Below are 21,299 nucleotides of genomic sequence, written 5' to 3'. Positions count from 1 at the left end.
GAGTCTGGCTGTGTCGCCCAGGCTGGAGTGCAGTGGCGCGATCTCGGCTCACTGCAAGCTCCGCCTCCTGGGTTCCCGCCATTCTCCCGCCTCAGCCTCCAAGTAGCTGGGACTACAGGCGCCCGCCACCGCGCCCAGCTAGTTTTTTGTATTTTTGGTAGAGACAGGGTTTCACCGTGTTAGCCAGGATGGTCTCAATCTCCTGACCTCGTGATCCACCCGCCTCGGCCTCCCAAAGTGCTGGGATTACAGGGTTGAGCCACCGTGCCCGGCCTGAGACGGGGTTTTACCACATTGGCCAGGCTGGTCTTGAACTCCTGACTTCTAGTAATCCACCTGCCTTGGCCTCCCAAAGTGCTGGGATTACAGGCGTGAGCCACCGCACCCGGCCATTCCTCACTTTTTTTTTTTTTTTATGGAGACTCCAGTCAAGCTGGAGTGCAATGGTGCAAACTCAGCTCACTGCAACCTCTGCCTCCGGGTTTCAAGAGATTCTCCTGCCTCAGTCTCCTGAGTAGCTGGGATTACAGGCGTGTGCCACCAGGCCCGGCTAATTTTTGTATTTTTAGTAGAGACGGGGTTTCACCATATTGGTCAGGCTGGTCTGGAACTCCTGACCTTGTGATCTGCCCACCTTGGCCTCCGAAAGTGCTGGGATTCCAGGCGGGAGCCACTGCCCAGCCTTCGCTACAGTTTTAATCAACCTCTCCCTGCCAAATATTGTTCTAATGGTATTTGAGAAAAATATCACATTTTAAAAATGTTCCAGTTCCCACAGGATTACTAAGGCGTTAACTGCGCTAGGCCCCAAAATATGAGGGGTCCCTGCCTTCTGGGAATTACCACTGAGGGCGCTTGGCAGGCACCAGAAGCAGCGCCTACTAACAAGTCAGTCTCAGGGATTTTTACAGCAGGGTGACTGTATCGTGGGGTCGACCACTCACCTCTGGGCCCGGGGTCTCCCAGCTCCCCAGTGGGACCACGGTATCCGGGGGGTCCTCGAGCGCCAGGGTGACCAATGGAGCCTGGGGGTCCTGGGGGTCCAGGGGGGCCAGCTGGACCGGGCCGGCCAATGGACCCTGGTGCCAAAGGCTTCCTCAGGTGTGTGGCTAACTGTGCAATTTGTTCTTTGGGAAAACAAGGGCACAGACGTTTACTTGAGAGAGGATCATCAAAAGTATTGTTACGTAAAGCCTAAAATATCTACAGAGTGCTGCCTTCCAGAAGGAAGTTTTCCTTCTGATTGATGGAAAATGGTTTAACTGCTTTGGGGTGATGAAGGCCGGAGCTAGAAAGGACCCCCCCAACCCCTTGGAGCCTGAGAAGCCTGCGAGAGGGAAGGTGAAGGAAGTGCCCTTGGGGGTGTCCGGGGACCTGCCCTGCCAGCCACAGGGGTACACTCCGCTGTTCTTGTACCCATCGCATTCAGTAGACTTTAGGGCGTCTGCTGCGTGCCGGGCATCTGGTTGAGTCCGGGGCCGGAGAGTGGGCCATCCTCTGGTGCAGAGGACGGGCAGACGCCAAGGCGGACGTGGACCCCCAAGGGCTAACAGGCAGGGTGAGTGCTAGCAGCTCAGTCTGGCTGGAAAGTGGTGGTGCGAAGGCTGTGTGTAGCCCCAGGCACGGGAGCCCCAGGTGGGGACGGGCCCTGCCGCAGCCGCAGCCGTGCGGGTGTCTGACTTACCGCTGATCAGCCCCCCACACAGCTCCCTGATGCGCTGCTCGCTGGCCTCCTTCCCCTGGAATTCACCCCACACATTCGTCAGCATGGGGGTGGCCGCCTCTGTAAGGCGTTCCCACCATCATCCCGCAAAGTAACTTCCTTCAGGAAAAAACACGATGACAACCCTGTGAAAAACCCTGTGAAAGCTGGAAAAGCGACGTACCGGAACGCCCGGCTTCCCCGTGATGCCAGCAGCACCCTGGACGCCCTGGAGGCCCAGAGGACCGGGGGGCCCGGGGACACCCTGAACACCGCTGGTGCCGTTGGGACCCTGGATGCCTTTAGGGCCCAGCTCCCCTCGACTGCCAGACTGCAGAGAAACAGAGGAAGGCGGGTCAGGGGCAAGCCCAGGAGCCCAGACCCACCCTGATATGCTCTTTTCCTGGCCGGCACGGAGCCATCTTGCCCAGCCTTGACCAGAGCAAGCTTTTTTACAATCTCAGAACCGAGCAGTGCCCTGCAGGGCCGCCTGGTTGCCCAGCAGTGGACAGGAAGCCAGCAGGCACCCACAGATTGTGTCGTCGGAACAGTTGCCGGGCACTCACCTCTCCCTTGGGTCCGACCGGACCGCTGGGACCCTGAGGAGAAAAGAGTTGTGTGTTTTAACTAAGTGTGTATTGCTGGGCGGGTGGGAAGTAGCCAGTCGAGGATAAAATAAATCAACTCATCCACACACCTGCTATTAGACTACACCCAAATATTGACAGTGGTTCCTTCCTTCTGTTCTTCTATATACATTTTTTATATTGCTGTGATTGTGTTGATTGATTGAAGCTTTTTAAAAACTTACTTTCCTGGGAAAAGTGACTGTGGTAGCTGTGCCGTGCTATCTCCTACACACGCTTACTTCGTTTCCATTCCTTTTTCTTACTAACATGCCTAATGCTAGGCTGAACCTCTCTGCCCTAAAACCCTGGAACCCCCTCCAGCCAGGTCCTCAGGAATGACTGGCCGCAGGTGCGTCAACACACAGTCGGCTGGGTTGAATGTCTCCTCCAAAACACATGCTGGAATTGAAGGACCACTGCGATGCTGTTAAGAGGTGGGGCCTCGGCCGCGCGCGGTGGCTCAAGCCTGTGATCCCAGCACTTTGGGAGGCCGAGACGGGCGGATCACGAGGTCAGGAGATCGAGACCATCCTGGCTAACACGGTGAAACCCCGTCTCTGCTAAAAAATACAAAAAAACTAGCCAGGTGAGGTGGCAGGTGCCTGTAGTCCCAGCTACTCAGGAGGCTGAGGCAGGAGAATGGCGGGAACCCGGGAGGCGGAGCTTGCAGTGAGCTGAGATCCGGCCACTGTACTCCAGCCTGGGCGACAGAGCGAGATTCCATCTCAAAAAAAAAAAAAGAGGTGGGGCCTTTAAGAGGTGATTAGGTTTGAGAGCTCTGCTCTCCGGAGTAGACTAACGCCATTGTCTCCACAGTGGGTTTCTCATGAAAAGGATGGTTTGGGCCCCTTCCCCCGCTCTAGCACCTCCTCTCAGCCCTTCTGCCTTCTACCAGGGAATGACGCAGTGGGGAGGCCCTCAATGGATGTGCCCCTCGGTCTGGGCTTCCCAGCCTCCAGAACTAGGAGCCACATGAATCTCTTTTCCTTGTAATTACCCAAGCTGTGGTGTTCTGTTACAGCAGCAGAAAACGGACTGACACAGCCTAACCACACATCTGAGGGACCAACCGGGCCCGGGTACCATGCCCCACTGAGGCCAGGAGGGTTGGGGTCACCTCACACAGCCCAACCGTGTGAGTAGCTGACAGCAAAGCCTTAGGTTTCCCGAAACGCCTGCCAGGGGCTCTGCCCCTCACCCCACAAGCAACAGTAGCCAGGTAGGGCAGCTTCTGGGATTCCAGGGTCCATTTGTCAGGGTTGTCTAAGAATTCACTAAATGGGCCAGGCGCGGAGGATCATGCCTGTAATCCCAGCACTTTGGGAGGCCAAGGCCGGCGGATCACAAGGTCAGGAGTTTGAGACCAGCCTGACCACCACCATGGTGAAACCCTGTGTCTACTAAATACAAAAATTAGCCAGGTGTGGTAGTAGGCACCTGTAGTCCCAGCTATTCGGGAGGCTGAGGCAGGAGAATTGCTTAAACACAGGAGGCGGAGGTTGCAGTGAAGCTGAGATCCCACCACTGCACTCCAACCTGGGGACAGAGTAAGACTCCGTCTCAAAAAAAAATAAAAAAAAGAATTCACTACACGAAACACACACAACTGAGGTCTTTTGGCCAGAGGCACAAAAAGTTTACATGGGGCTGCGGAGGTCTGCCAGAGACTGGGGTCCCTGAGGCTAGGCTGCTTCTATTTCACCCAATCACAAAGGAAAGACTTAATCATAGATTAAAAACCCTGGCCTCGGGAAAGCCAGAAAGGCCTTCCTTCCCTCGGACTCATGACTGCTCCATTTGTTACCTCCAGAAGGAGAAATGTGTCTATCAAGGGACTCAAACAAGAACCTAATTTTATGCTTCACCTGAGTTTCAGGCCTGTGGAAGTGGAGTTTTCTTCAGTTAAAACCCAGCTGTGGGCCTGGCGCGGCGGCTCACGCCTGTAATCCCAGCACTTTCGGAGGCCAAGGCGGGTAGATCACCTGAGGTCAGGAGTTTGAGACTAGCCTGGCCAACATGGTGAAACCCCATCTCTACTAAAAATACAAAAATTAGGCCAGGCACGGTGGCTCGCACCTGTATTCTCAGCACTTTGGAAGGCCGAAGTGGGCGGATTGCCTGAGGTCGAGAATTTGAGACCAGTCTGGCCAGCATGGTGAAACCGTCTCTACTAAAAATACAAAAATTAGCCGGGTGTGGTGGCAGGTACCTGTAATCCCAGCTATTCAGGAAGCTGAGGCAGGAGAATCGCTTGAACTAGGGAGGTTGCAGCGAGCTGAGATCGCGTCACTGCATTCCAGCCTGGGCAAAAGAGCGAGGCTCCGTCTCAAAAACAAACAAACAAACAACCCCCCCCCCCCCCCCAGAAAACATAAAAAATTAGTCGGCTGCGGGAGGGCCTGTAATCCTGGCTACTCAGGAGGCTGGGGCAGGAAAATTGCTTGAACCAAGGAGGCAGAGGCTGCAGTAAGCCGAGATCGCGCCACTGTGCTCCAGTCTGGGCAACAGAGCAAAACTTCGTCTCAAAAAAAAACCCCCCAAAAAAACAAAAACAAGAAAACAAAACAAAAACGCCGCTGTGACTGCTTCAGGCAGGTGCCACTCCCCGGGGCAGAGTGCAGGAGCCCCACAGGTCTGACCGGGTCAGGTCAGACTTCAGAGCTGCCTCGCTTTCCTGCCAGGGCCCCTGCCCGACCCTGCCCCATCCCCACGCTGCCCAGCAGAGCTGCAGATCTTCCACGGAGAGCCTGTCCCCAGGACTGCTCCCCGGCCACAGTGACGACCTCGCTCCCAGCTATTGGTGACAGTGAGGTTACCTAATTACTTACCAGTTCTCCTTTATCCCCAGGAACACCGTCGGAACCTGCAATGCCCTGAAAACAATACACCCCAAAGTTAAAAGAGCTGTTGATGCGTGAGTAGAGACTTCATGCCTTAAACTCCCCGCTCTCAAGCCTCCGTGGGTGTAAAGTTCATCCTGAGGTCCAGGCCAAAAGCCCAGGCCCCAGGGCTGCCTTTTAATCAGCTCCAAAGGCAGCCCAGGACCCTGCCTTGGGAGACCTGCAACCAGAGGCGGGGCCAAAAAAACGGAAGACATTTGTTTGCATAATGAGGCTTTTCTGCCAAGCAGAACCTAGGGTAGGGGTTCGATTGCCGCAGGCCCTCCAGCTGTATGGAAAGGCCTTGTGCCCAGAAGTGAGAGCACTGCAGAGGAGCCACAAAAACCAGCGCCCCACGCACCCAGACAGGAGGTGCAGGAGGGCAGGGCAGCCACGACCACGGCCCCACCCACCTCTCTTTCCAGAGAGAAAAGTGCTTGGAAGGGTAGAAATGCATTTCGAATCTGCCTGCAAAACACACATGCAGAGCCTAGCCCCTTCCCTCTGTTAGTTCTCCAAAAGGACAACAGGAAACACCTCGGTCCTTATGAGGGTCCCTATTGGTGCCTCCTGTACCAGAAGTAGCTTCTGTTGCACCCAGGACCATGCAGGGACACTCTGGCCAGCCATCTGTACCCAGGAAGGCAGCGGGGCATGCTGGGGCATGCCTGGGGGCTGGGTGCCCAGTGCTGTTGTCGCTGTCCTAAGCAGGAGTGGCAGGAGCCAGAAAGGGCGACCAACGGAGACAGCAAGAGGAGAAAGGAGGCTCAGCATCCCTAAAACACAGCCAGGGCCAGAGCCAGGGCAGGCAGAGTCTGGGAGAAGCTGTGCAGCTTTGCCATCATTCCTTTTGCCCCGGCCTGCGCCCAGCTCACCTGGTCTCCCTTAGGGCCTGCGGTGCCTCCCGGACCCTGGGAGTGGAGAAAAGGCTCTGGATTAGAGGAATGACAGGAATCCCTAAAGTAAGCCTGCCCTGGGCCCAGGAATGGTAAACACCTCCCCACATCCCCATCTGTGCTGTACAAAGGGCTTCTGTGAACACAGGCTCCCAGACACAGGCCCAGAGACCAAGCTCCGGTTCACAGCCTCTGGGCCCGATGGCTCTGTCCTGTCTCCCCTTGTGGGTAGTGCAGTCTCGTTAGGTTTGGCATTGTTTGTAGCACCCGTGAATTCGTGCGGGTATTTTTGCGCTATCGCAGGATAATTCCATCACAGTGGAGTCAAAGATGCAAAAGCTCATCTAATCACCTTCCCCTGGGATTGCGAAATTAGGACATGTCTGGGAGTTGCTATGAACCCCTTTAAAAAACGTCCCCGTGCTCACATGGCCGTGTAAGTGAGAACTTGCCCAAGGGGCAGAAAAGCAGGAGGCTTTCCTGTGAGTTTAAAGCAAAAGGGAAATTCAGCCACCAGGCCCCGCCCACACCTGGGACAGGCGCAGTACCCACAGGGCAAGTGCCAGCCCTGACATCTCTCGGAGGCCCTGAGGTTGCTGGCATGGCCCCCACCTCTGGAATGTCCTGCCTGGAGGCTAAAGAACAGCCCGCTATTCCCCATGGGGCGGTGGTGTCTACAGCCCTGGCCATCACCCTGGAATGACCATCACCCTGGAGGCACGGGCATCTGTAGCTGTGTCCTGGCGGCTTCTCGGGATTCACGTCTAAAAAGGGGTCTGTCTGCCGGGCAGAGGTGGCCACAGCAGGCACACGAGGTCCCCAGGGACCTGGCGGAGCGTGGCTGGGGCCCAGACCAGACCCATAGGCTCCTCCCAGTGAGCTGGGGCCCTGGGCAGGCCATGTCCCCCTTCTGCCCGGACCCCCAAGGAGCCAACGCTGCAGCTGCTGCAAAACCAGCAGGAAAAAGTCTTGACGAGGTAGAAACTGTGACTGTTGCAGTCACTTGGGACTTGGTGTTCAAACCCATTTTATAGCAGCGCAATCCTCTGTCAATGGTGCCTCCCCAGACACTGCAGGCAGGAGCAGGCCTGGCTCCTGGAGCCTCAGCCTCCACTGAGGAATGAGCACTGCCTGTGTACAGGTCACCCGCCAGGTCCCCTGCCAGGCCTCTACACAGGGCAGGAGGCAGAGCCCAGGCTCCTGCAGCCGCCCACCCACAAGGAACACCACATGGAAGGTCAGAGGGGCCGAAGGCGCCACAGTTGGGGCCGATGCCACTGCCTCCACCATGCAGGGAGACGCTGCCCATGGTCAGAATTGCCACCGGGAGCTATGAGGGCCTCCTCTCCCTGTCTGCGTCCCAGGGCACTGTGGTAGGGGGTGGGGGACTGTGGTAGGCGGGTGGGGGATCTGGTAGGGTGGACTTGTGGTTGGGGGTGGAGACTCGTGGTAGGTGGCGACTTGTGGTAGGGTGGAGGGACTGTGGTAGGGGATGTGGGGACTTGTGGTAGGGGGTGGAGACTCGTGGTAGTGGGTGGGGACTTTGCGGTTCATGGGGGTGGCAGGACTGACGGTAGATTGGTATTTATGGATCTCGCGGTGGAGACTGTCGTAGGGTGGGGGGTGTCTATATAGCGTGGGGCGTGGGATTGTCGGTAGGGGTGGATGAGGACTGTGTAAAGGGGGTGGGGATGTTGGGTAGGGGGGCTGCGTGGGCGCGGCGTCTGGTGGCACAGGGCGTGCTTCCTGCTGAGAGGGCCACTTACCCGGTTGCCCACATCACCTCGGAGGCCCTGGGGGCCTGGAAGGCCGGGGTCTCCCGTGCTGCCCTTCCGGCCCTGGGGAGGGAGGTCCTGGCTTGTCAGTGCCTGTACCCTGTCGGGTCTCACCCATCTGGGTGTGCCGCCCCCTGTTAGGCCCTTGCCCCAACCTCACCCACCTGGAAGCCTCGGATGCCAGGGGCTCCGGGAGGGCCTTGTGGGCCGAGGGCCCCCTGGAAGACAAAGGTGAGGTGTGAGCGGATGTCTCAGGGTTCGAGGAGCCCCCAAGAGGTCCCAGGGAGCCTGGCTCGGCCTCGCCCCAGAGCTGGGTGGACACTGGAGCCAGTTCTAAGCCACCTGGCTGGATTGCTGGGGACAGAGGCAGGGCTACCTCCCAGGGCAGTTTAGGGGGTCTCAGAACTCAGGCATGCCCTGGACCCAATTTGTCAGGCCAGACTCGGGGCCAGGCACCCATGCCCATGGCTCCCCCGACCAGGGTCCTGTGCTGTCATCTCAGTCTACGGGGGCACAAGGCTAGGCTCGGCATAGAGGGCTTGAAAACAGGGCAGCTCCCGCCTGGCCCGGACCATCTCCCAGTGGGCGAGGGACACGAAGGCAGGGCCCCACACCTCCCGGCATCCTCAGCTTTTGTGAGCTCATCAAGGCAACCAAATGCCACCTCGGCCTGCTCAGAAATTGGGCCCATGTGCCAATGGCTCAGTGCTAACCCCCAACCCAGGGCCACATCCCTGCACTCACCGCTGAGCCCCGGTGGCCAGCCTCACCGCGCTCCCCAGGCATGCCAGCATCTCCCTACAGGGAAGGGAAGGAGGGTGTGAGGGCAGGGCCTGCACACATGCGAGATGGGGTGGGGTCTGGGGTGCCACAGATACTCACAGGGACGCCTGGCTCTCCCGAGGGGCCAGCCTCACCCAGCTCCCCAGCTCTGCCCTGCAGAGAAAGGAAAGCTGTGAGTGCCTGCCTACACCTGCATCAGGGCCAGGTCACTGGCCTCCCGGCCCCTCGCCTCCCGCCCTCTCGCCTCCCCCTGCAGAGAGAAAGCGGCTGCAGCCACATACCCTTTCTCCCTTCTCGCCTTTGGACCCTGCTCGTCCGGGGAGGCCCTGCCAGGAGAGAGTTTGAGGTCAGGCCTGCCGGTCAGGGCAATGTGCACACAGGCAGGGTGCAGGGGCCAGAGTGAGTGCACCCAAAGGGCAGGGCTGACTTCTCCCAGCCTTGTCGACCTTACGTGCAGCTTTGAGAGCTTCCCTGGCCTTGGATGCAGGAGCCCCTACTCAGGGCCCCTGGGGGTGATGACTGCACGGCATCCAGGGATGGCCATAAACATGTTCACACATGTCCCATGTACATATGAATAAGCATACATATGCAAACACACAGGCAACCCACCGGGCACAGCACCCACTGGGAGCCAGGGGTTGTGCCAGGCCCTGATGGACACAGGCCCCAGAACCCCTCACAGGGAGCCAGCCCTATAGCGACCAACCCACCCAGCCCAACAGGGGCCCCTGGGCAGGCAGAAGCTGTGGCACCCCAGGCTGGCCCCACCCACCAGGCACTCACCGGCAGCCCATTGGGGCCCTTCTCTCCCGGAGCACCGTTGAGACCAGCCTCTCCCTGTGAGGACAGAGATTGGGGTGGGGAAGGGGAGGCTGAGGCCTCAGAAGGCTGAACTCCCCTCCAGTCCCCTCCCTCTCATCACACCCTGAGCCCCATGCCAACCTTCTGGCCATCGAGTCCTGGCACGCCATTCCAGCCGTCCTTGCCCGGCATGCCCTGGGAACAAGGGATGCGTAAGGCCCGTTGGGCAGGCGGCCCCCGCTCCCTTCCTCTACAGTCCCGCCCTGGGGGCAGCCTCCTTCCCCATCAACCTAAAACTGTGTCTGCCCCCAAACCCTGGCAGTTGTCTGGTTTCATGATCGAGGTGGCCTGTGGCAACCAGTGCTGCCTCGGTGACCACACAGGCGAGGGGTGCGGGGGGTGGCAGAGGCAGTGCTGAAGCAGCGCTGACGCCCGAGGCCTCGTCCACGAGGCACATCATGGTACCCTAAGGGAAGTTCGGTTCTGGCCCATTTTATGGTGGAAAAACTGAGGCTTGGGAGCCAGGACTTAGGCCAGGCCTGCCTCGCCCACCCTGGACTGGTTTTGAAATCAGGACACAGCCAAGTGCTGGGTGTCCCAAGAGAGGGTACCGCTCCAGGGGTAGAGGCAACATGAGGGGCTGGAAGGGAGCTCCAGTCTGGGCTGAGGGTGGGCACACAGTAGGAAGGAAGGTGCCTGCACGGGTGCCTGGGACCCCAGGAGTAGCCACCTCTGCCCACCGGTGCTGCCCACCCACCCTTACTTCCCGTGTCCTCCATGCAGGCAAACCCAGCCTGAGGGCCCTACTCCTGCACACTCGTGAGGCTCTGGGCAAACGAGAAATGTGCAGGGCAGTGGGGCTGTTCAACTGTTAACCCGGATTTCAAGATGGCCACAGCAGAGGGCACTGAGCTCCAGCCCTTCTGAGTGCAGTCTCTGCCTGTACGTAGCCAGCACCCAGGGGAGGAGCATTCTCTGGGGAGTAGCCACATGCACTCACCGGCTCTCCACTTGGCCCGGCCACTCCGGGGATTCCCTTGGGACCAGGTCTGCCCTAGAGGACACACAAGTGACAGAGGCAGTGGCAGTCTCTTCCCAGATGGCCTCACGCATTCCCCGGCCAGCTGCTCGGGGACACCAAGGAGCTGTGGGGGGCAGTGGCAGGAGCCATCCCTGACCACCACCCTGGGGCCTGTGGGTGCGCGGAGAAAACTGTGTTTGGATCCATGGATGCTGCAGCACGGCTCGGTGGCTCCCTGCTGCTCCGGCTGCGAGGGCTCAGTCGAGAGAGGTGTGGAGGTTGACCAGTTTGGGGACGGTCACTTCAGTTCCACTCCTGGAACGCTTGACTTTCCTTATGTCTCTGGACTTTCCTTATGTTCACTTGCTCAACCCAAGAGCCGTTTCTCTGGGGGCAGGATCCAAGCCCTGGAGCCTGGTCCCTCCACCCGGCCCGTTGGCCGCTCTGCAGGGGGCCACAGAGCTCCCATGTGGCTCTGGGAGAACAGCCAGGGAGAGAGCTGGGGCCCTCCAGGGCCAGGCTCACCCCCATGCACCCCAGGCCCAACCAGGGTGGCCCCTCACAGTCTCACTCCCAAGTGTGCCCCATCCCCAGCACGAGTCAGGAGGGAAATTGGGTTCTTCCACATAAGGACCCAGGGAACCAAGTTCCTTCTCACTTACGAGGTCACCCTTGGGGCCGCGGAACCCTTCTGGGCCCCTCTCGCCTCGGTCACCCTGGAAATGATAAGGTGGGACAGGGTCAGAGTTAACACCACGGAGATGGTCAGAGTGGGATGGGGGCCCTCCAGGCCCGGGCAGGGGACAGCCCTCCAGGAGTGGTCAGAGATGGCTGGAGGTGCCACAGGGACAATGGTGACCTCTCATTCCACATCCAGAACCAGAAAGGAGGTGAATGTCCCACGAAGAATGGATTCCATTGGTAAGCACCCACTACTCATGCCACAAGCCCTCCCAGGGTGTCCAGGGAACAGCTCAGCCACAGAAGGGGGGCCCCAATGGGGCTGGGGGCATCTGAGAGGAGCACAGGGAAAGGGGAGAGAGGTCATGAGGCACGGGGCCCACCGTCCACTGACACACGTACCGCTTTCCCAGGCGCTCCTGGGATCCCAGGTGGCCCTTGGAACCCGATGGGACCCTGCAGAGAGAGGGGATCTGGGGTCCTCTTGTCTGAGGCCTAGCTGGCATCCCCCCAGTGCTCCCTCAGGGGAGGCCCAGACACAAGCAGCCCTTCCTCTAGGGCTCCCCAGCAAGTTCCCCCAAGATGCCATCTGATCGTCTCCAAATCCCTCCTGCCCCTTGCTCTGGCCTAAGCCACAACAGCCCTCACAGCAGCCTGGGACTGCGTGCTGGTGTCAGCGAGCAGTTCATCAGCCCTCGCCCAGGCACACGCGAGAACAGCCCCCACAGCAGCCTGGGACTGCGTGCGTGTGTGTCAGTGATTGCTGACTGTCAGCCCAGGCACACACGAGAACAGGGGCCCAGAGCAAGGCCTGCACCACAGCGGCGACAGCCAGAGCCAGGGTGCTGGCTGCTTCAGAGCGTCACTCATGGGGCCCTTCTGAAGTCTGGAGGTGTGGACAACCAGGCCCCCAGCCACCTGGCCGGCCCCCACTAGGGGCTGCAGGACTTACCCTGTCCCCAGGGGGCCCGAGTGGCCCTGGCAGTCCTTGTAATCCCCGGGGGCCCTGCGGGAGAGGCACAGTTGCAGAGACTAGGGCTTCACCTCCACCCCGGGGAGTACCCAGGGCCTTGGCCCTCGGGGTACCCCTGGGAGCCCTGGTGTCTTCCATGAGCCCTCAGCCTCAGCTCAGGTCCCCCAGAGGTAGGGGGCACCAGCCTTGAAATCAGCAGCTTTGGCAGAGGTGAGACCCCCAACCAGGTCGCGCTCCTGTGCCTGGGTATTGGCCAAATGCTCCCCAGCCTGAGATGGCCCCTCGGGGGTAGACATGTGCAGGGCTGAGTTCCCATCCCACCAGCCTTACCCCTTCCTAGCCTCACCTGCAGCCCCACGCTGCCCGGGAGGCCGGCGGGCCCAGGGGGGCCAGGGTCGCCCTGAAACAGAGGGGACAGGGTGGTCAGTGGCCCAGTCTGGCTCTCCTTGCACCTTTCGCTGCCTCCAGTCACCCTAGTCAAGCCCAAGCAGCTGGGGGTGTTGCCCCCTTCACAGTTGTCCTTGGAGGCTCTGTGAAGGGGTCACTTGCCCACAGCTCTGGAGCAGTCCTGCGAGTCTCAGTGGCCTCGCCCTGCGGGGCTGGGTCCGTGGTCACCGTTCCCATAAACCCTTCAGCCCTGTCCAGGCCCCTCCTCATGGCCAAGCAGAGACCCCTCTGATGTGCACCTGGGGTCTCCTCATCTGATCACTCCAGCCATGCTAAAGGCCATCCCAGACCTGGTCCCCCGGCCTGCACGTGACAATGGACACCCTCCATGGATAGCAGCCACAGGTGAGGGAACGCTACAGGCTAAAGCAAGTCATCCTCACAGACGCCCCTTGCCCTGGCCACAGACACAAACCAGGGAGCTTCCACAGCCAGGCCAGGCAGGAGGGATCTGTCCAGGGACCCTGCCCAAATCGCGCAGCTCTGGCCAGCCAGGCCCCCAGAAGACGGGCACAGCAGGTGCCAGCGCAGGCACACCCATGAGACAGCCCCTCTCTCCCGCCTGAGCCCAGCCCCCAGGCCCCAGCCCCTCCCCAGCTGCTGTGCGGTAGCTTTACCTTCTCGCCATCCTTGCCGACTTCCCCCTGCTCGCCTTTGTAGCCAGTGGGTCCCTGAAAGCAAACATGGGGTCACTGCCCTCCCCACCCCCGAACACCCCCTCCCTGGCAACACTGAAGTGAGGTCAGCCCAGGGCCCGCCACACGGCAGTGCAGGACTGCGGGCCTGGGCCCTCACGGGGAAACCGAGGCCTGAGAGGCGCTGAGACCCACCTGAGGGTGCTCTGCGGTCAGAAGCGGGCCAGGGCTGGCGGGTGGGTGGGGGCTTGAGGCTAGCTCTCCCCCACAGTCTCTCTCTGATGCCCATTACCAGTCCCAGCCTGGCCACATCAGCTTGTCACTGGGGTGCTGAAGGCGGGACAGGGAGGCTGGACTGGCTTTCTTCCTGGGGCAACCCTGGAACCAGGGCCCGGCTTTCTGGACCTGCCACCCCCACAGCCCCATGGGAGCCCAGCTGTCTCCTGCCCAGCACAGGGCAGCGCTTGGGTCCCAGTGACTCACCTTGAACCCCGGCATTCCAGGGGGCCCTGGGGGACCTGGTGGGCAGATACTTGGGCACTGTCAGAAAACAGAGCAGTCAGACCCCTCCCAGCCAAACAGAGCAGGACCCTCCGACGCAGAAGTCAGCACCCACGGGATCCCAGGAGGCCACTCCGCCCCGGTGACGGCACCAGGACAGGACACAGACAGGGTCTCCTTCAGCACTGGCCAAGCGCAGCGGAGGCTGCATAGAGCAGCCGGCTCGGATTTCTCAGCCCCACGGCAGACACTGGGTTTCAAAGCAGCCATTCAGCACAGCACGGCAGTCGGCTCTGCAGGGGGCCTTGCAGCAGCCTTAGGTCAGGGGCTGTCCTCAGCACAGGAACGTACTTGGCACGGGGTTTTTAGGAGGGACACCATGAGCCCAGGCAACAGGCCTGATGCTCAGGAAACCCAGGGCTGCTTCTAGATTATCCCACAGCTGCAATGGGCAGGCTGGGCCAAGGGTTCAGACCTGTATCTTCAGCCCCCGCCCCACTCATCCCATGGTCAGGGGCCCAATTACACACCACATTCTGGAAGGTTCCCTAAAGCCTCCCTTCTGAGACACAGGCTGGCCAGGCACCCGGGTCCCAGGGTGGGGTGAGGAGAGAGGCTGGTAGACAGCCACCGGTGGCCAGGTCAGAGTGGGCCGAGCTTTTCCCTTCAAAACTATCAAACCTTTCTATGGAAACAAGGCACTGACTGCCAAACAGAGGAGAGACGGATCTGTGGCCTCCCAAGCCCATTTTCTTTCCTCTTCACTTTAAAAAAATTTTTTTTGAGACAGGGTTTAGCTTGGTTGCTCAGGCTGGAGTGCAGTGGCTTGATCACAGCACACTGCAACCTCTGCCTCCTGGGCTCAAGTGATCCTCCCATCACAGCCACCTAAGTAGCTAGGACAACAGGCATGCCACCACGTCTGGCTACTTTAAACATTTTTTGTAGAGACAAAGATCTCACTATGTTGCCCAGGCTGGTCTCAAACTCCTGAGCTGAAGCAATCCTCCTGTCTTGGCCTCCCAAAGTGCTGGGATTACAGGCGTGAGCCACTGTGCCTGGCCTGAACCTGTTTTCTTTTCGGGCGATTGACACGGTTCAAAGATCAAGATAAAGGTGGGCCTCAGACTCCAGTCCCGAATGCAGCGAGGGACTATTCTGTCGCCATCTGTGGCCAAGGGTGCCCTCTGCGGATGACGCAGGGGAGCTCGAGGGCTCTGTAACATGATTGTGATTCATTACATTTGCACAGCTCCATGCGCCTGGTGGCTTCGTGAGGGACAGTGCAGGTCTAGGCGGTGGCGAGGAGGGTGGGAAGCGGGAGGGGGAGGTCCCAGCCAGGCTCTCTGCCAGCTTGTATCTGAGCTGTCTGCACTGAGCTCTCATTCCCAGGGAGTGTTCAGGCCCTGCCTTCTTGCCAGGATGGACGAGTCCCTCTCCAGGCCAGACCCCGCCCCCCAAGGTAGGCACCTCCCAGCGCCCTTCATATATGGCTGCAAGTGCCTACCTGAAGGTCAGTGGCACCTTCAGGGAGGACTCCTGGGTGTCCCTAAGACACAAAGAGACAGCTGACATTCTCCTGCCCTGCCTGTCCACCTGCACCCACCCAACCCATCCACCCACTCTCTGATGGACCACGATCTTCCCCATCCACCAGGGGACTTGGAGACCCTTCATCCCATCCCCCAAGTGGCCAGTGCTGGGTGCTGCTGGCCCACCCACAGGGTATGTGACAATGACAGAATCCACCTGTCCTTGGGGCAGAGTGGCCATGGGGACCTGAGCCCTGATCATCCCCAAGTTGGCTGGCCTAGCCATAGCCACTGCCCCCACCACTGACTGTTTCTGGGAGTGGCCAAGTTAGGGTTAGGAGATCTCAGAGGGCATGGAGCCTGGGGAGGGGGGGGAGTGGGAAGGGGAGTGGGAGAGGGGAAAGGAAGGAGAGAGGGACGGAAAGGGGGAGGAGGGAGAGGGGAGGGAGTGAGGGGCAGGGCCCAACCCGGTGCCCTAGTCCATGCCCAGCACTTCTTAGAGCCTCTGCCCAGTACTTACAGGGGGTCCGGGAGGTCCTGGGGGGCCAGGGAGCCCGGGGAGTCCAGAAGGTCCCTGGAGAGGGGCTATTTCTTAGAGTGGTATGACTTAGACTGGGACCAGCCCCCACCTAAGTAAGGTGTCCGGCTTCTCCCAGGGAGGTGGACACGCCCAGCTCCCGCCAGCCCCCACTCCCACGGCCTCTGCTGGTGTCTGCGTCCTGAGGTCGGGTCTGGATCATTGGCCAGGGCTTCTACCAACACCTACCGAGGTAGGGGTTGGGGAGAAAGGGAAAGGCGAAAGGGGAAGAGGGTCCCTGGCTGTTGAGTCTGGGGGTGGAGGCCACAGGTGAGCACACTCTAAGGGGGTCTGGGACAGCCACTCACCGGGGGGCCACGGAGGCCGATCCCACCTGGGGGGCCGCTCACTCCTGCCTCTCCCTGGAGGGAGGTAAAGAGAGGTGAGGAGGTCTGCACCCGGGAACCCCGAGGATCCCCACCCAGGGTCGGTGTGCCGCCTCCGAAGGGAGGGGGGCTCCAGGTATGGGGTGGTCAGATCACTGCCCCTGAGAAGCCCACCCCCCAGGCACGGTTTGGGACATCCCAGCCTGGTAGGCTCTGGGTACTTGCGTGCTTGCTCAGGGCCCCGAGGGCTGTCAGTACTCACGGGGGGTCCAGGGAGGCCTTTGCCCTGCAAAGCCAAACATGGGGTCAGAGCCTGCTGGGCACAACATGGGCTGTGCCTCACCCCTCCCTATGATGGCTCAGGTGGGTCCCGGGGAAAGGGCGGTTCCAGGCACGAGCATCTGGTCCCAGCCCAGAGAGGGCTCCAGGACTCTGTCCAGGCACCAGCCTCTGGAGAGACTGCAGAGGGGTGGCAGAGGAGAGGGCCAGGGATGGCCCCTGGGATTCCTGGATGCCATTTAGACCAGACTCTCCAGTTCCCCAAACTCCATGGAGAGGAGAAGACCACACTCCATACTCACCCCCAGCCCAGGCGGCCCTGGGGGTCCCAGACTTCCCTGTGGGAGGAAAGCAGGCGTCTAGGTTGGGCTGGACCTCTATTTGCAAACCCAATCCCCTCCCGCTGAAGTGGGACCCACAACTCCAACTCCCAGGGCAACAGGGTCCAAGTCTGCACTTCACAGAGGGGCAGGGCCTTCGAGCCCTCTTGACCTGGAGGGTCTTTGCCGTCCTGGGGAGCTGCTGGAGACAGATGGCACCAGAGTCCCAGTGCCTGCTACAGAAAGGCGAAGGTGCGACCTGGGGCAGGTCTGAGATGCACAGAAGTGACCCCAGGTGCCCGTCTCCACCAGGAAGCCCTCCCGATAACCCACCCACGGAGCCTGCTGAATCCTCAGGCCCCGCCCACGTCGTCAGCAAGTCCCCGGAGCCTTGGGCAGCCAGGTCCTGTCTGCTCTCCAAACTCTCTGGACCCTGTCTGGCCCCTGCTGCTTGTCTCATTCCCTGGACGGCACACACAGGCCCTGCTCTAAGGCTGGAGGCCCCTCCTGAAAGCCTGGAGATGAGCCCACCCCACACCCCTGGGGCACCACGGACTCGGCCACCAGCAGCTACTGTTTCCCTCCTGTTTTCAGCTCAGAATCCGCCTCATGCCTTATGAGCTCTCAAGGGGCCCAAGGGCAGGGCTGTGTCCTTGTGTCCCCAGCCCAGCCTTCCTGCCCTCTGTGATGCTTTGAGTCTGGGGTCAGTGGCACCCGGTTGGCTGACTGCCACGTCTTATGAGGGCCGAAGAGAGAATGCTGGTTTCAGTTTTGTACTCAGAAGCCACGAGGGGAGAAAGGCACCCTTGGGCGGTGGTGCCGCTCAGTCAGGGTAAAAGATTCAGTGTCCAGCAGGCAGGCATAGGGGACTCTGCAGGCTGCGTGCCCAGGGGTCCCTGGTGGTGGTCTGCCCAGGTCCCTGGGGGCTGCAGGGACATTCTGAGGAGGCACCTGGGGTGGGTTCCCCCAAACCATCCCTCTTCTCCCTGCCATGGTCTGGATACCAGGACAACTCTGACCCTATGTGGGGGTGGGGCAGGGAGGCAGGCACAGGGGACTGGCCACGTGGCACCCTTCCCTTCTGCCCCTCCACCCCAGGCATGGGCAGGGCAGCTGTCCTTGGAACTACCAGCTCCTTGGCCTTGCGGACACAGAACAGCCAGAGGTGGCCAGAGGACTTCACTGCTGAACTGAAGCCACTGGGTTTTGCACAGGCACTTACCCGTTCCCCAGGGGCACCCTTGGGTCCAGGGGGTCCATCTCGCCCAGTCAGACCCTGGGGAAAGAGGCAGAGGGCGAGTTCAAGGGGCCATATGGGAAGCACATGCCACTCCCAGGCAAAAATGGAAGCATGGACCCTTCCCTTGGTGCGTCCAGAGAGGCACAGAAGACCCTTAGGTTGGCAGCCTCCTCTCCTGGCCCTGTCCACTGTGTACCTGCTGTGCCCAGAGGGCCTGGGAGGAGGGGGGCAGCCAGCAGGAAGCCAGCAACGGAGGCCCCTGCTGTAGTCAGGCCTCGGGGAACAACCCAGTAGGACTGGACAGCTCACTTCTCAGGCCTGGCTTCCCGAATAAAGCTCCAGTGGCCCTGGGGTCAGGCCTGGAGCCCATGATGACTGAGCGAGGCCAGCCTGGGGCTCACAGGGGCCCGGGCAGCAGTGGGCAGAGGGGCCTGACAATGGGCACTCGTTCCTGGACAAGCGAAGGCTGGCGGGACTTCCGACTCCACTGGGCTGGCTCTGTCCTCTGCCAGATGCTAGTGGCGTCTGGGATGAAGGCCAAAGGACCCCTGTTGGGGACTTCTGGAGACTTCTCTCAGGACTGGGATTCCCGCCTGAGCAGGCCCAGCTGGACAACAGCAATTAAGGCTGGACTCCTCCAGAGCCTCGGAGCGGGGAGTGGGGCATGGGGGGAGGGGCAGGCGCACTCACGTCCACACCCGGCAGTCCAGGCAGCCCGGCCTCTCCTGATTTCCCCGGCTTTCCTGGGGCCCCCTTTGGTCCCTGTGCAGGAGGAAAGGGCAGAGATGTGAGGGTGGGGTCTGGCTCCGAGCCCAGGCCTTCAGCAAGGAAGCAAAATGCTTTCCAATTCCCCCCCACCTGGGTCCTCCCTGCCGTCTGGCAGACCCAGCTCAGCTGGGGCACGCATGTCCTGCTTGCCCACACCTTGCTGGCCCAGGAAGGCTGCCCGCCTCCTCCCTCAGTGGCATCTGTAAGATCTTCGTCTGGTCACCTCAGCCTCCCTGGCTAAGGGCCAGCAGGCACCTCTGTTGGACCCCCAGTGGGCCCAGACAGGACTCTGAGCCCCAGGACCCTCAATCCCTGGAGCTGGAGAAAGTGGGAGGGCTCCGTGCGACCTTGGGCCTGGGGGACCTGAAGGGCTGTACCAGCCCCGGCCCTGGCCTGCCTGGCACTGGTCCAAAGAAAGCTTCAAAGTCAGGCCCTGCCCAGAACATGCAGAGGGTGAGCCCATACACTCCCCTCCCGCCCCCTGGCTCCGGGCCTGCTCCGGGCCCTCTGAGGCCTCCCCTTAGGCAACCCGGGCTCTAGCAGGATGACAGGACATCAATGACTCCTCTGTTCCGAGTCCTCTCTTTCTCTCCAGACTGGAAAAAGGTTATCTCTCTAGCCAGGGACACTCACCGGGGGCCCAGGCAGACCTGGAGGACCAGTTTCTCCCTGTGAGGAAAGATACCCACATGTAACCCTGAAAATCAGAGGTCCCCCAAGAACCCCGCCTCAGGGAAAAGAGCAGTGCTGGCCTCCACATCAGCCCTGCAGGCCCAGCTCAAGCAGACAAAAGGCGTCCCTGAGCCCCCGATCCATACCTAGGGGGCGCCCTCCCATGTGTGGGGCAGCAATAGGCAAAGGGGTGACCTGGAGAGGGGGGCTCAGCGCTTGCAGCCACAGGGCATTTGGGAATCACTTTGCAGGCGTGGGGACACAACTTCCAGGAGTGATGGGAACGCATCACTAATCCCCCTCCCTCAATGGCCTGGGGCTTTAGGAAGAAGGCCTGGGGGCTGGGAGGCCCCTCTGTTCCATCTGCCGCTAAGGGCAGCTTCCCCACAGTCTCCAGGAAGATCCCCCAGCTCCCCACCCTGTTGACGACCACCGGGTCTTTAACTGAGACGTCAAGACCAGGCTTCAGGTGGGAGCCCTGGGGTCCAGGTATCTGGCCCAGGAGGAGCCTAGGGAGGCCAGGGCCGTGGGCCATGGGGGTTCAGGCCCACATGCCTGTCCTGAGCACAGCCCTGTGGCCGGGCAAGGAGGCTGTGGCCATTGAGGCCGAGCTGGGCGGGGGGCAGAGAGTGGGTCACGGGGGGCTCTTGGTACAGCCCTCCACAGCCCTCCATGGGGAACCACGCAGCGAGCACAGGCCCTGAGGGGACCCCTATCCTGGTAGTGGCCACATGGGAGGTTCACCCCAGACGGTCCCTCCGAGAGACACACAGCTGTAGAATTTCAGCTGCCCCCTCCTGCTGCTTGGTCCATACCAGGCCTGAGATACCCGTGAGGGACACCATCTCTGGGACTGAGTCGGCTCCTGAGCCCCCTCCATGGCTGGCTCCAGAGCCCAGCAACCTCCAACAAGACCCCCGGTCCCCAACCACCCGAGGGACATGCCCCTCCCCACTTCAGCCCCAGGGGCCAGAACCCAGAACACAGGGGCACAGGCCCCTCAGGGGACCCAGAGACACATACCTCAGTGCTGGCATTCTGGGTCGAGGACCACCACGTGACACCCTCCACCCCTATCCACCAGCAATCCCCGCAGGGCCACCTCCATCCCGTGAAGGCTCTGGCTGACCCCTGATGGCACCCTGGCTCTGGGAGGTGGGGCCTGGTTTTCTCTCCATCAGGCTGGGGAGCTCAGGGAGGTGGGGGCCAGAGTCAGAACCCCAGAGCGCTCGGGGCCTTCCCCACCCCCAAACTCACGTCAATGCCGTCCTGGCCGGGCTTCCCCGGTGGCCCTGGGGGGCCTGGAGGGCCTGGGAGTCCCACTTTCTGAAACGGAGAAAACTCATTAAGCAGCGCAGGTGCCCCAGTGGGCCTGACCCAGCATTCCCTCCTCCCGGGTCCCGAGCGGCTCCGGGGCCTGCTCTCCTCGGTGAGCCCCAAAGCCTCGGGCGGAGCCAGGCGCCCCAGGCAGTGTGTCCCCCGCCTCCCTCGGGCCGCGGGAACAAAGGCCTCCTTGTGCTCCCAGCAGAAGCGGCGGCGCCGGCCGACCAGGGCCAGCGAGGACCCATCGAGGACGCGGTCGGTCCGGGCTCATCCCGAGGCTCTGGCGACTCCGCACCCCGACGGCGACACGGGCTGGGGGCGTCGAGGCTGCGCCGGGCACCCCGGAGTGGCGGGTTCGGGGCTGGGGCCGTCCCTGGGCCGCGCGGCTCCACGTCCAGCGTCAGAGCCCGGAGCTCACGCTCACCTGCGCCCCGGCGGCCGCCAGGAGCTCCCCGAGCAGGAGCCCGAGCAGGAGCGGGGCGAGCGCGGGCGGCCGGGCCATGGCTGCGCGGAGTCTGAACTGCGGCGGGGCTGGC

At 61.1% G+C, this 21,299-nt stretch overlaps 1 protein-coding gene across 1 annotated transcript in view; it reads right to left on the bottom strand.

The window, feature by feature from the left end:
- COL9A3 (collagen type IX alpha 3 chain) overlaps positions 1 to 21,293 on the bottom strand; it is a 30,722-nt gene extending 9,429 nt beyond the window's left edge. The window contains exons 1-30 of the mRNA XM_017881210.1: positions 21,188 to 21,293; positions 20,698 to 20,766; positions 19,402 to 19,437; positions 18,691 to 18,762; positions 17,983 to 18,036; positions 16,743 to 16,778; positions 16,424 to 16,447; positions 16,144 to 16,197; positions 15,779 to 15,832; positions 15,234 to 15,275; positions 13,709 to 13,765; positions 13,208 to 13,261; positions 12,490 to 12,543; positions 12,123 to 12,176; positions 11,573 to 11,626; positions 11,152 to 11,205; positions 10,469 to 10,522; positions 9,610 to 9,663; positions 9,451 to 9,504; positions 8,946 to 8,990; positions 8,764 to 8,817; positions 8,626 to 8,679; positions 8,046 to 8,099; positions 7,873 to 7,944; positions 6,086 to 6,121; positions 5,160 to 5,204; positions 2,269 to 2,301; positions 1,887 to 2,033; positions 1,685 to 1,739; positions 945 to 1,127 (exon numbers count right to left, since the gene is read on the bottom strand). Coding sequence (XP_017736699.1) covers positions 945 to 1,127; positions 1,685 to 1,739; positions 1,887 to 2,033; positions 2,269 to 2,301; positions 5,160 to 5,204; positions 6,086 to 6,121; positions 7,873 to 7,944; positions 8,046 to 8,099; positions 8,626 to 8,679; positions 8,764 to 8,817; positions 8,946 to 8,990; positions 9,451 to 9,504; positions 9,610 to 9,663; positions 10,469 to 10,522; positions 11,152 to 11,205; positions 11,573 to 11,626; positions 12,123 to 12,176; positions 12,490 to 12,543; positions 13,208 to 13,261; positions 13,709 to 13,765; positions 15,234 to 15,275; positions 15,779 to 15,832; positions 16,144 to 16,197; positions 16,424 to 16,447; positions 16,743 to 16,778; positions 17,983 to 18,036; positions 18,691 to 18,762; positions 19,402 to 19,437; positions 20,698 to 20,766; positions 21,188 to 21,265 — 1,786 coding nt within the window. The 5' untranslated portion in view covers positions 21,266 to 21,293. The remainder of the gene's footprint in view (positions 1 to 944; positions 1,128 to 1,684; positions 1,740 to 1,886; positions 2,034 to 2,268; positions 2,302 to 5,159; positions 5,205 to 6,085; positions 6,122 to 7,872; positions 7,945 to 8,045; positions 8,100 to 8,625; positions 8,680 to 8,763; positions 8,818 to 8,945; positions 8,991 to 9,450; positions 9,505 to 9,609; positions 9,664 to 10,468; positions 10,523 to 11,151; positions 11,206 to 11,572; positions 11,627 to 12,122; positions 12,177 to 12,489; positions 12,544 to 13,207; positions 13,262 to 13,708; positions 13,766 to 15,233; positions 15,276 to 15,778; positions 15,833 to 16,143; positions 16,198 to 16,423; positions 16,448 to 16,742; positions 16,779 to 17,982; positions 18,037 to 18,690; positions 18,763 to 19,401; positions 19,438 to 20,697; positions 20,767 to 21,187) is intronic.
- Positions 21,294 to 21,299: the final 6 nt, after the last annotated feature.

The sequence above is a fragment of the Rhinopithecus bieti genome, unplaced genomic scaffold (assembly GCF_001698545.2).
Source record: "Rhinopithecus bieti isolate Rb0 unplaced genomic scaffold, ASM169854v2 scaffold_12573, whole genome shotgun sequence".
Lineage (NCBI taxonomy): Eukaryota > Metazoa > Chordata > Mammalia > Primates > Cercopithecidae > Rhinopithecus > Rhinopithecus bieti.
Note: the sequence above shows the minus strand (reverse complement) of the source record. Positions and strands in the feature narration are given on the sequence as shown.